General features: G+C 46.9%; 1 protein-coding gene across 1 annotated transcript in view; it reads left to right on the top strand.

The window, feature by feature from the left end:
• Positions 1-595: 595 nt before the first annotated feature.
• FBXL7 (F-box and leucine rich repeat protein 7) overlaps positions 596-12,174 on the top strand; it is a 342,921-nt gene continuing 331,342 nt past the window's right edge. Inside the window, exon 1 of the mRNA XM_030332334.1 lies at positions 596-755. Coding sequence (XP_030188194.1) covers positions 719-755 — 37 coding nt within the window. The 5' untranslated portion in view covers positions 596-718. The remainder of the gene's footprint in view (positions 756-12,174) is intronic.

Below are 12,174 nucleotides of genomic sequence, written 5' to 3'. Positions count from 1 at the left end.
CCAGGAGCGCGTTCCTCCGTTCAAACTGCTTCCCCGGTGGCGCCCGGGCCTGCGGCGAGGCCGGGGCCGGGAGCCGGAGCCCCGAAAAGGCGCGCTGCCCCTTTAAAAGGCCGCGCATCTCCGGGCCGGCCTTCCTCCCCGGGGCTCCAGCTGTGATTGACGCTGGGCGGCGAGAGGAGGCGCCTGGCGCTAACAAAAGTCCGGCCCGCGGGCGAGCGGCGCCGGGCCGCGAGTCTCCGCTCGCTCGGGGCACCCGCAACAAGTGGCCGCCGCGCCCTCCCCGGGGAAGCCGCGGGCGCGCAGGGGCGCCGGGAGGAGGCGGCCGAGCCGGGGAGCCCCGGGCGCCCGCGCGGCTCAGCGCCCACCGCAGAGGGATCGGGGCGGGCGGATGGGGACCCGGCGGCGGCGGCGCGGCGAGCCTCTGGGCGGCCCCGGGGCGCGGGCTCTCCGCGGCGCTGCGCCCGCTGGCCCGGAACGCGGATTCTAAGAGCGGCGGCTGCCCCCGGCCCCACCCGGAGCCATCGGGGGTGCCAGGCGGGGACGCAGCGCCCCCTCCCACCGGAGTGCAAGGGGCCGCCCCCGGCCGGAGCCTGGCCCCGGAGCGTGGGGTATGCGCAGCTAACGGTCCCGTCGGGCGGGCTTTCCTCTGGCGGAGCGCGCAGGCGGTGCGCCCCAGCTATGGAGTGTCCGGGGAGACGGCGGGCATGACGGCGGCAGGATGGGCGCGAACAATGGCAAACAGTACGGCAGCGAGGGTGAGTGGGCCGCCCGTCCTCAGCCTCCCGGATCGCGCCCCCCTCCTCTCTCTCCCCCTCGCCCTCCCGTCTGGGGAGGAAGGTTCTCGCACGCTACCGTGGCGCACCCCTGCTCGGCACCCTGTCGGGGCCGTCACCTTTCCCTTTGGCGCTGAGCGTTCGGGGGCCCCGAGGATGCGTTCCCACCGTGGGGGGCTCTTTAAGCAACTTCCCAGGTTGTCTTTGGGAGGGCTCGAGTTGCATTTCTGCCGTATTTCTGAGCACATGTGCCTCAACTTTCCTTCCCTAAGCATCTGGGGTTTAGGGCGATGGTTTGGCAGATGGCGGAAGACGGTTTTGAAAAATAACGCTGAGAAAACTTTCCCAGGCCTTTGTGCTCCAGTCCCCGGGACTCTCCTGTAAGCAGGAACAACTTCTGTTAGAAGAAGTTAAGTTTCCATTCTCAGCTCAAGGCCCCTGAGCTGACGGTTTCGTGAAACACCACCTACGGGCCTCGCGAGGCGAGGAGTGGCCGGGGGCTTTGTCTGGTCTCTCTCGGGGCTCAGGACGGGCGAAGGACCATCTGTTACGTGGGGCTGGAAATTGCACAGAAATATTGCCTGTCAAGTGGGAAGTTGGAAGTTGGGGAAACTTTAAACTCCACCTACCCCTAAAAGGATGATGGATGTGTGGGTTGGCTTCTCCCTCGCTCCTCCTCCTCTTTGCATAAAACCGTAGTATTGTAACCGAGTTGATTAACAGCTTGCCCCCGATTTGCATCCTGCATAGGCATTTCCCGCGGTTCAAAAGTTGGGAAGGTTTGTCTTTCGCGAACTTGGCTGGAGGGGAGTGGAAGAGACAGGATCGCTTTTATACCGCCCCCCCACCCCCTCCCACCCCCTCCCACCCCCTCCCACCCCCTCCCCAGGGCAGGCTGTTACAAACCGGGTCCAGCGCCTGCAGACTGGTAGGAATGCAGAGTGGCTATTCAGCATGTGGTGTTAGGGAAACTTCTATCATCCTGTTCAGAACTTTGAGGTGTGGTCACAGAACGTGGATGTCTATCCCCGTGTGTGTCTGTGTTCCTTCTCAGCAGCTTTGCGCAATTACAGCAAATTTACCCGCCCTAAAAAAACCATACCCACAAGAACCTTTTGTTTAAATCATTCTTTTCCAGATCACAATGTTTTGAATTGTATATATATAGTCTCCTTATTCTGGGCAGTTTTGTGGGAGAGATTTTTTTTTTTTTTGATCATTTAATTAAAAACAAAAAAAGTTTAGCAGTTGTCTTTTTAAATAGCCCATGCGAAAATATGCCAACAAAGATTATTGGAGAATCTTGGCCACTGCCCAGAACTTCTTAATGTTTTAAAAATTTGTGGAATAATGAAAGATTAAGCCTTCTTGCTCTGAGTATTAAAAAGCTTTCAGGGCGTAAAATGTGTGCTTGTCAATTCTGGATGTGCATACATTGTGATCCTTGAACACTGTTGGGCGGTGGGGAGGACGCCCCAAGAGTTAAGTGGAATCAGGGCTCTGTGTTGTTGAATGAAACCACTCCCAACACCCCTGATTCTCTGCAACTTGTTCTTCTATCCCAGCGTTCTCGTATGGTGCAGTGTGTGGTGTATGACGACTTCCTGTCTGAACAGTGGAGTTTTCAACCCTTGGGAGAGAAAAGGAGAGACAGAGAACTAATGATCTCCAGCTGTTATCCGTAAATGCTACCTCTGCATTTTCACTTCGGCTGAAGTGAAATTTTACTGGGATCAGATTTAGATACACTGTGGAACTTTTTATAGGGAAAGCCTCTTGGGCTCAGCTGATTCAGGGGAACCAATAGGAAGCTTCGGGCGGTAACTGAGTTTTGGCTGGAGGGACACATTGTGCTTAGTTTTCATAGACTCTGTTCAAATGCTGGGAGATTCCTCTGTGATCGGTAAGGAAAAAATAAGAGAAAGAGAAGTAACGTGAACTTAAAAAAAACATCTTTTCCCCCAGTGACATTAGACCCCTCCTAAATAGGGTTATAACATATGTACAGTAGACCATTGAACAATGTGTGGCTTAGGGGCACCAACTTCCCCTGGAGTCTAAAATCTGAGTATAACTTTTGACACATCCCAAACTTAACCACAAGAGCCTACTGTTGACCAGAAGCTTTACTGATAGCAGACAGTTGATTTCTACTCATGCATACATATTTTGTATGTTATATGTGTTACATACTGCATTCTTAGAGCTAGAGCAAAGAAAATGTTATTAAGAAAGTCTTAAGGAAGAGAAGATAGATTTGCAATTCCGTACTGTGTTTATAAAAAAAATTTACATGTAAGTGACTCCACACAGTTCAAACCGGGTTGTACAAAGGTCAACTGTAATTGGTATTGGTCAGCTTTGTTACAGTGTGTCATCGGGTGGTAACATACATGCAAATAAGCCTGTTGGAATTCAACGTGTCAGTGTCACCTTGTTTTTTAATCTAAGATGTCAAATTTCAAAGAGAGTGGACTCAACCCTTCAACACAGTATCTCCATTAAGGAGACTGAGACTTAAGACAGTTTCAGTAGGTTTAGTACAAGTTAGGTATACTTTGAAGTAAGATTTATTTCAGAGATTTATTTCAAACCATACCTAACTTGAAATGAAAGGGGGGAATTATTAGTGGATGCATATCCATAGAATGCAGTGAGAGACCGCTCCACTCTGAAACATAGGTGTTTGAGTATACTTTAAAAATCTGCACTTTAGGGGCGCCTGGGTGGCTCAGTCGGTTAAGCGTCCGACTTCAACTCAGGTCACGATCTCGCGGTCCATGAGTTTGAGCCCCGCGTCGGGCTCTGGGCTGACTGCTTGCTCAGAGCCTGGAGCCTGCTTCGGATTCTGTGTCTCCCTCTCTCTCTGCCCCTCCCCCGTTCATGCTCTGTCTCTCTCTGTCTCAAAAATAAATAAACGTTAAAAAAAATTAAAGAAAAATCTGCACTTTAAGTATATTTTAGGGTTGACACCACCAATGTAAATGCAAGCCACCTTCCTTTTACAGTGAGTGTTCAATTATTGGAATGTTTAAAACTTCAGGATTTCTTATGTAATCTTATTTCTCCTGCTACTGAAAAGCACTCTGTACATTAAAACAACAAAAATGCTTCCTGAGGCTTACCGTAGCAGGTGCAACAGGGCAGACATTTCCAGTTCTGTGTAATTCAAGGATGCGTGTGGCATAAGCATCACCCTGGAGCTTGTGAACAATGCAGAATCTTGGGCTCCTCCTAGAATTGAATCATTTGTCATGTACTTGTTAAAACTTGGGGAAGTTCTTGTGTAGGGCAGAGCATTAATTTGGGAGTCTGTAAATTTGAGTCCCGCTTCAATTTAGCTTCTGTGACCTTGCTCAGTTCTCCTGAAATCATGGTTTTCTCTTTTCTTTTTTCTTTTCTTTTCTTTTCTTTTCTTTTCTTTTCTTTTCTTTTCTTTTCTTTTCTTTTTCTTTCTTCTTTCTTTCTTTCTTTCTTTCTTTCTTTCTTTCTTTCTTTCGAGTGAGGAGAGAAATTCCTTATTGGCATTACTTGTCAAGATCTAATTCTTGAGTACATGGTCATTCATTTTATTTTGCTCTCCTAATGCCTTAATGGACCACTTAATGGAGATTAACCTTGGAAGGTGTGTTATAATAGGGAATATAGTAAATATAATATATAGGGAATATCATAATAGGGAAGTTAAGACTGTTAGTTATTGCCATGAAATCCATAAGCGCCCCTCCCCCCTTGTCACCCTCTTTTCCTTCACCTCTGTCTTCTTCACTTGTTCCCCCCACCCCTCACCTCTCCTAATAAATCAGTCCTGGACTCCCTGCTTTTCTTCCTAAATTCAAAATCTGTGTAAATAATGGGTGTTTCCAAAGTGTTTTGTTTTGCTAAATACTCAGTGACTATTCAGGTTAATGGTTTAATTTGTAACCCCATCTCCTTCTCCCCTCCACTGCCAACTTGGATTTTGCTCCAGGAAAAAGTTACCATACCAATCCTGATCTTTAGATTTCTAGAAACATACATGAATGTCTAAATGATTAGGATGTTCTGATAAATTCTTTCAGGGAAGGCTGTTTTTTTTTTCCCCCTTTATCTTCTTTCATAAGGTGTCAATTTCAGCCTGTGTGTAGAAATCTGGAGAATGAGTTGGAGTGAAGCTTGTGACCATTAGCTTTGACTCCAGTTAAGTCAAAGAAACAGATCTCCCTGTTCTAGTAGGAAGGGACCGGCTGCTTTTCCTTCCTTTTAAGGTGTCTGAGCCTCACCCTCACTTACTCAGTAGTTTCAGCTTTAATACGCAGTTAACAGCTCCTTTGCAAAATCCTGGGTGTTGTTGAATTGGAGCTGATGAGGACACCGTGATGGGGTTTGACTCTTGGTTTCTCTGCTGCTCTTATCAAGTGCCTTGGGTGCCCTTTCACCGTCTCAGACCTGTGCTGTTGGATATCAGGATAGTCAGCTGCCTGAACACATAAATCATCACTAATCCATCACCACCTCGGGAAACAGATCTTGGAATAATGATAATAATGGCAGCTAATGTTTATTGAAAGTTTCCTGTGTCCAAGCATTCTTCTAAGCCATTGACGTACACTGACTCACGTAACCCTCATGACAGTCCTAAAGGCAGGCACTCCTAAGGTCCTCATTTTACCAATGGGGAAACACAGCTGTAGAGAACATGACCTTTTCCCCCAGGTCCTACAGCTGGTGTAGGTGGCACTGGGACTCCCGGCCAAGTCTGTCTAAGCCCAGAGTCACTTATTCGTTCGTTCAACTAATGTATGTTGACTTCTTATTTCTTACTATGTGCCAGGAACTCTTCTGGACAGTTGGGATACATCAGTAAACGGAGTAAGATCCTGTACTTGTCAATCTTTTCTTCGTGAGTGTGTGTGTGTGTGTGTGTGTAGGTGTTTGTGCGCGTGTGCGTGCGCGCATGCACGTTGGGAGGGAGGGGAAGTGGAACAATTAACGTGTGCATACACACCCAGTAATTCAGTCACCCTTGTGATACATTCTAAGGGGCTAATGTCTCTGAATAAAAACAGTCATCAGATTATTTGGAGACTGGGAGGACGAGACTGTTGCAATTTTAGTCGGTCACTGTTGGCCTTTTTGGAAAGTTGACATTTGGACCAGGACTTAAAGGAAGTTGAAGACTGATCCTTGAGGATCCATCCAGGTAGCACATTGACTATAACTTGGAACCACTGTGTTATACCAAGGTGAATACGTTCTGTTCTGGGGAGCGTAAGTCATCATCTTATGCAAGTGTAACATCATTAGCTCTCCATAATAGCTACAGTGGAACCGAGTCAGTTTTGGTCACTGGGCATTTTTTTTTTTTTTTTTTTTGGCCTAGAATCTTTGCAAATATCTTTTTATCTAATTATATTACGTTAGCTGTGTTGTGACTGCTTTTGGGTTGGAGAAGCCTAGGACCAGGGGATATTGCCTGACTTCACTGGATATGTGAAGACAACCCCAAAGATCTCCAAAGTTCTTAGATAGAGATAGGTCTTCATCTTTTGCCTCCAGTAAATAATTTCATTCTGATGACAATCAAGAGAAACTGTACTGATTCTACTGTTCGGTTTAAATCAAAGCATTAGTATAGCTCCTGGGACCATCTTGGATCTGAGGGTGAGAAGAGATTTTCAGAGATTTGGGGAATGTTTTATGTTTAAAATGAGAAGGAAAAGAGAGGGAGCGTTTGTTTTCCCCTGAGAATCAACTCACAAAAGCTTTGTCTTGACTCCCTCTGCCCTTTGAGAGAAAACGAATTCTGGATTGGTTTTGAGTAATAACTTTTGCCTTCAGCCTTTATCTACTGGTGTCCCTCTGGAAGCTGTGCAAATTACTTGGCTGTGTAACTGGTGGGGCAGTCTAGATGGGGATTTTAAGATGGTGTTAAGGGTGTATTAAAATATATGACATAATCTTGAATAAAATCAAGAGTGAGTCAATTCTCTGAATAATGAAGAAGGGAATAAATGAAGTTTAGAAACTTAACTCATTAAAGGGGCGCCTGGGTGGCTCCATGGGTTAGGCTTCCAACTTGAGCTCAGGTCAAGATCTTGAGGTCAGTGAGTTCGAGGCCTGCATCAGGCTGTGTGCTGATAGGGGGTGGGGTGGGGTGGGGTGGGGGTGGGGTGGGGCGGGGTGGGGGTGGGGTGGCTGGAGCCTGCTTTGAATTCTGTCTCCCTCTTTCTCTGCCCCTCCCCCACTCATGCTCTGTCTCTCTCTTTCTCTCTCTCAAAAATAAATAAATGTTAAAAAAAAGAAACAATTCATTAAAAAAATAGTATTTGAAGAACTGTCGTGCTGAAAAAATTAAATCGCAAGATGCCTAGCAACGACCAATTGTATTTGAGTTACTAGAGGGTAGATTTGGCCGAGTCTGAGTAAGACCCCATGATTGGAGCTGACCACCTCTGAGATAGGCTTCCCAGTGACTGGGTGAGTCATCAGACATGGGAAGGAGGTGATTAAAGGATGATGTGCTAGAGATTTCTGCATTGACCAAGGGGTATGTTATAGGACCCTATGCCCAGTTCCCTTGCAAATATTCGGTCATGTGAAGTTATGTTTGATAAAGGTTATTGTTTGATTCTAACTCATTTTACTGCTTCACTTCCCCTCTCCCGAATACAGCTCTATCATTTTAGGTGTTAAAAAATATTTCCCCACTTTCCCTGGGTTATTCTCTTTCTCTCTCTTCGTCTCCACCTGTTACATGTTTGTGTTTATGTCTAGCTAGATATATTTAGGTGTTAATTCGAAAAATCTACTGATTTTATTGACTTTCCTGCCTTTTGTGAACATAAGCTCCAGCACCAAAAATTGGGTTTGATAAGTGACTTGTCCGTATTTTCAGTGTAGTAACAGACACTGACTCTACCTATGGTGTTACTTTTCACTTTTATTATTAACCTTGAAACATGTTGATCTGCTGAACTTGAAGCAAGACCTTTAACTGTGCTCATGTTGAGTGTCTTGAATACATGGTTTACTTTGTACATAAGACTTTTAATTGGCATTACTGGTTAGTGAAATTCGATCAGAAGCTGCAAATTGCCTGGGATCACACAAAGACAGCATCTTCCTAAGAAGCTCTGGTATTTTGTTCCGCACGATGTGTACCGTGAGTGAGACGTAGCAACAGATCTTCTGTGTAGTAACGGAGGCCAGATCAGCTGACCTTTGCCAGAATGTAGCTCTTTTTTGTTTTCGTTCTTTTGGTTCTAGTTACAGAAATTTCGGACCCTGCTTCCACCTACTCACGGCATTAAATCTGCAGGGAGAATAGACTTGCTCTAAAAACGTTCAGTCTCTGAGAAGCTAGGCAGGGATGCAGATGCTTTTAGAGCAAGATGAGAAGTCCTGATTCACAGGGGGACCCTGCTTCCCCACGTGTGCTAAGTGTGGAGGTAAGTGGTCAGGGGAAAGTGTGAATAGGGATAGAGTTACTCTCTAAACGAGGACAGCTCTGGATAGTACCTGCACTTCCAGAAGTATCTAAAGGATGTTTCGAAACAACAGCAACAAACAGGTGAGTTGGATTGACTGTAGCTTAGACCCTTGGGAGAAGCTAAATGTTTGTTAAGAGACTTTCCCTAGTTGTTCCTCAAATCCTCATGTGGTTTATTTCATGGAAAGTGATTCCTGCAGGTTCTGTAAGTGAGGACCTTGAAATGTTTCAGAAAAGGGCAGGACCATCTCACTAGGGTCCCTAGTCAGGGTCCCTCTCAAACATGCACATTGCCACAAAGGAGAATGGCAGCCTTTGGGCAGATGCCCTTAAAATATGCTAGCCGATGGGGTGCCTGGGTGGCTCAGTCAGTTGGGTGTCCGACTTTGGCTCAGGTCATGATCTCGCAATTCGTGGGTTTGAGCCCCATGTTGGGCTCCGTCCTGACAGCTCAGAGCCTGGAGCCTGATTTGGATTCTGTGTCTCCGTCTCTCTCTGCCCCTTCCCGGTTCCTGCTCTGTCTGTCTCTCCCTCCTTCAAAAATAAATAAACATTTAAAAAAAATGTGCTAGTTAATACCCCAAAGATGGACAACTTTAAAACGTCTGACATGAATAATCATTAACCATCTCTGAATTTTCCTCGGTAATGAAGTATGAACACATGGTCAACATTTTCCCCATTCCATGGTTGAAGAAGTGTAGACTGTTTCTGGAGCCGTAAATCTCTATTAGGTCCTGCATTAGATGTGCTCATTCTATCAATTCCTATTTAAATTTGAAACCAGTAACAAAATGAAAAACAGTTGTTAACACTGCATGAACTCATAATTGTAACGTTAGAAGCCTTGAGCAATGTGTAGAAATGTTATTAAAACATTTTTTGTTTGCTACCCTTTCTGTGGTAAATTCCTTTGCAGCATTTTTCAAGCAGATGCAGCCGTGGAAAGTGCATCAAACTTTCTAGAGAAAAATTTCAGGAATTATTCGTGTACTTGTGGATTGACCTTCTGGCTGCAAGTAACCCACTTCTTGGCAAGGTGGAGAAGTCAGGAAAAGGCTACTTAGACATGTAGTACAACCCTCTGGCCCGGTGAAGTACTCGGGTCAGATCATGGTAGCATCTGGGTTAAGCCCAAGTCAAAGGCCAGGCCTGACGGGTTCTCACTGTCAGACGTGGGTCAGAGCCCAGAAGGAGCAGCAGGTAGGAGACCTCGCGTGCCCTGGAAGAAGGAACGCAAGTTCAAGGAAGGGGGAAAAGAACAAATTCAGAGAGAATGGGAATGAGGGCAATGGTTGTCTCCTAATGTAAAGAACAGGATCAATGTTGTGCTCAACTCTTGCTTTCTTAAAAACATCTCAGCCCGCGCGGCCCCTGGGTGGCTGAGTCGTTTGAGTGCCCGGCTTCGGCTCAGGTCATGATCTCGTGGTTCATGGGTTCAAGCCCCTTGTTGGGCTGTGGGCTGACAGCTCAGGGCCTGGAGCCTGCTTCGGATTCTCCTTTGCCCCTCCCCTGCTCACACACACTCTCCCTCTCCCTCTCTCTCTCTCAAAAATAATAAAAAAATCTGAGCTCACAGATCAAAATGATTATTAATAAATACTAGTATTTCCAAGTTTACTCTATTTGCTGTCAGTTTAGTAATAGTAATTCACATTTATTGAGCACTTATTAGGTGCTGCCTTCCCCCTCTGTGCACTCTACACACGCTTTTCTTGTAGTTCATGGCAGCCGCTCAGGGGGCACTGATGACTCCATTTTACAGGTGCCAACAGGGAAGCCGAGAGGCTCGTCCCTGCCCAGGGCACACAGCTGGTGAGCGGCCCGTGACGACGGCAGTCCCTGGTGGTGCTGGAGTCTGTGGCCCTTTCCGCTGTGCACATGACCCCCTCCTGCCTGGACATCGTAGGTGTGCAGCCAAAACTTTTCCCAATCTTTGTTTTGTTTGTGTATTTCAGAGAATTGCAGTGGCTGAGAAGTAGCCCTTAAACAAAAAAAAAATGGTGACAGTTTTATGGATTAGGAGATCCAAAATGAAAAACTTTTTTTTTCTTCTAATTTTCTTTAATTTTTTTGAGAGAGGGCACAAGCAGGGGAGGGGCAGACAGAGAGACAGAGTGTGAGGGAGAGAGAGAATATTAAGCAGGTTCCATGCCCAGCACAGAGCCTGAGGCGGGTGCTCGATCCCACAATCCTGGGGTCACTGACCTGAGCCAAAATCAAGAGTCAGCCTGAAGCAGGCTCCAGGCTCTGAGCTGTCAGCACAGAGCCCGACACGGGGCTCGAACCCACGAACTGAAATCATGACCTGAGCCAAAGTCAGACGCTTGACGGACGGAGCCACCCAGGCGCCCCGAAGGATGTGTTTTGAAGGAAACTCTCAACTCATTTGACCTGGGTCTCCCAGGGATAGATTACCTGCTCATTAGGCAACAATCTGCCGACAAACTGGCGGGCTAACGAGCATCTACAATGGCATCAGCACGTGAAATAATTAGCATATTCTGTAATTAGGATATTCTGTACCGTCTGCCTGAAATGCCATCCTCTAGAATCTCCACAGCATTATGTACTTGTCACTGGCCTTTGTTCTGGGTAGCCTGGGGACCTGCTCCCAAACAAAAGCTAGCGGAGGACTAAGAAAGGTGCACACGTTTTCTTTCCTCCCTCAATAGTCGATGGGTTCTACCTTCTATTTCCCTCTGGTTGCAGAACCGTGGATTTGAAACAGCTGTTAATACGGAGAATTATTCCAATATGTACTGGGGAATTTGGCCTTCTCCTTTGCCAGCTCCTGGGAGACTTCTCCATAAGTATGTCTCTGAAATTGCTTTGGAAACTATAAAGCTTTTCAGACATTAATCTTATTTATCGTCACAGGGACGGTGGAAGGGGCGTCCGTCATTATCCCCAGTTTATAGGTGAGGAAACTGAGGCCTCGACAGAGTAAGTGACTTGCCTTGATTTTACGCTGAAGATTAGGTGAGGTCATTTTGATTCTAAATATACTACACTTTCCACGATACCATCACTCCCCCTTAAGTGCTACAGGAAAACAAGAATATAATCATGCTAGAGGGTTATCACCAGGAATTCTTGGCAGTATTTTTTTTTTTTTTTTTTAATTTTTTTTTTTTTTTTTTTCAACGTTTATTTATTTTTCGGACAGAGAGAGACAGAGCATGAACGGGGGAGGGGCAGAGAGAGAGGGAGACACAGAATCGGAAACAGGCTCCAGGCTCTGAGCCATCAGCCCAGAGCCTGACGCGGGGCTCGAACTCCCGGACCGCGAGATCGTGACCTGGCCGAAGTCGGACGCTTAACCGACTGCGCCACCCAGGCGCCCCAGCAGTATTTTATTTATTTATTAATCTATCTATCTATTTACTTTTAGAGAGAGAGGGTGCAAGTGAGTGAGGGGTTGAGAGAGGGAGAGAGAGCGAAGCAGAGCTCGCCTGAAGCGGGGCCTGAGATCACCCCGTGCCGGTCTCAAACTCAGGAACCTTGAGATCATGACCTGAGCCAAAGTCAGGTGCGTAACCAGCCGGGCCCCTGGGTGCCTTTGACGGTATTTTAAATTGCTCTTACCCCAGGATAGAAATGGGGATCTGCAAGCCTCCATCCTTTAATCGCTTTTCAGCTCTGCTAGACGCAGAGAAGTCTGCCTTCCGAGTGGTCATACTCAGCCATGGGTGTGCGGGAGCAGCCTCATGGTGATAAGATGATCAGAAGGAGAATGCAGAGTAAATTGTTGGAAATATTGGTGACAAGGGAGGGGGGCTTGGTAGTTCAGTCAGTTAAGCATCCAGTTGCGGCTCAGGTCATGATCTCATGGTTTGTGAGTTCAGGCCCTGCATGGGGCTCTCTGCTGTCCCTGCGGAGCCCGCTTTGGATCCTCTGTCCCCTTCTCCCTGCCCCTCCCCAGCTCTT

The sequence above is a fragment of the Lynx canadensis genome, chromosome A1 (assembly GCF_007474595.2).
Source record: "Lynx canadensis isolate LIC74 chromosome A1, mLynCan4.pri.v2, whole genome shotgun sequence".
NCBI lineage: Eukaryota > Metazoa > Chordata > Mammalia > Carnivora > Felidae > Lynx > Lynx canadensis.
Note: the sequence above shows the minus strand (reverse complement) of the source record. Positions and strands in the feature narration are given on the sequence as shown.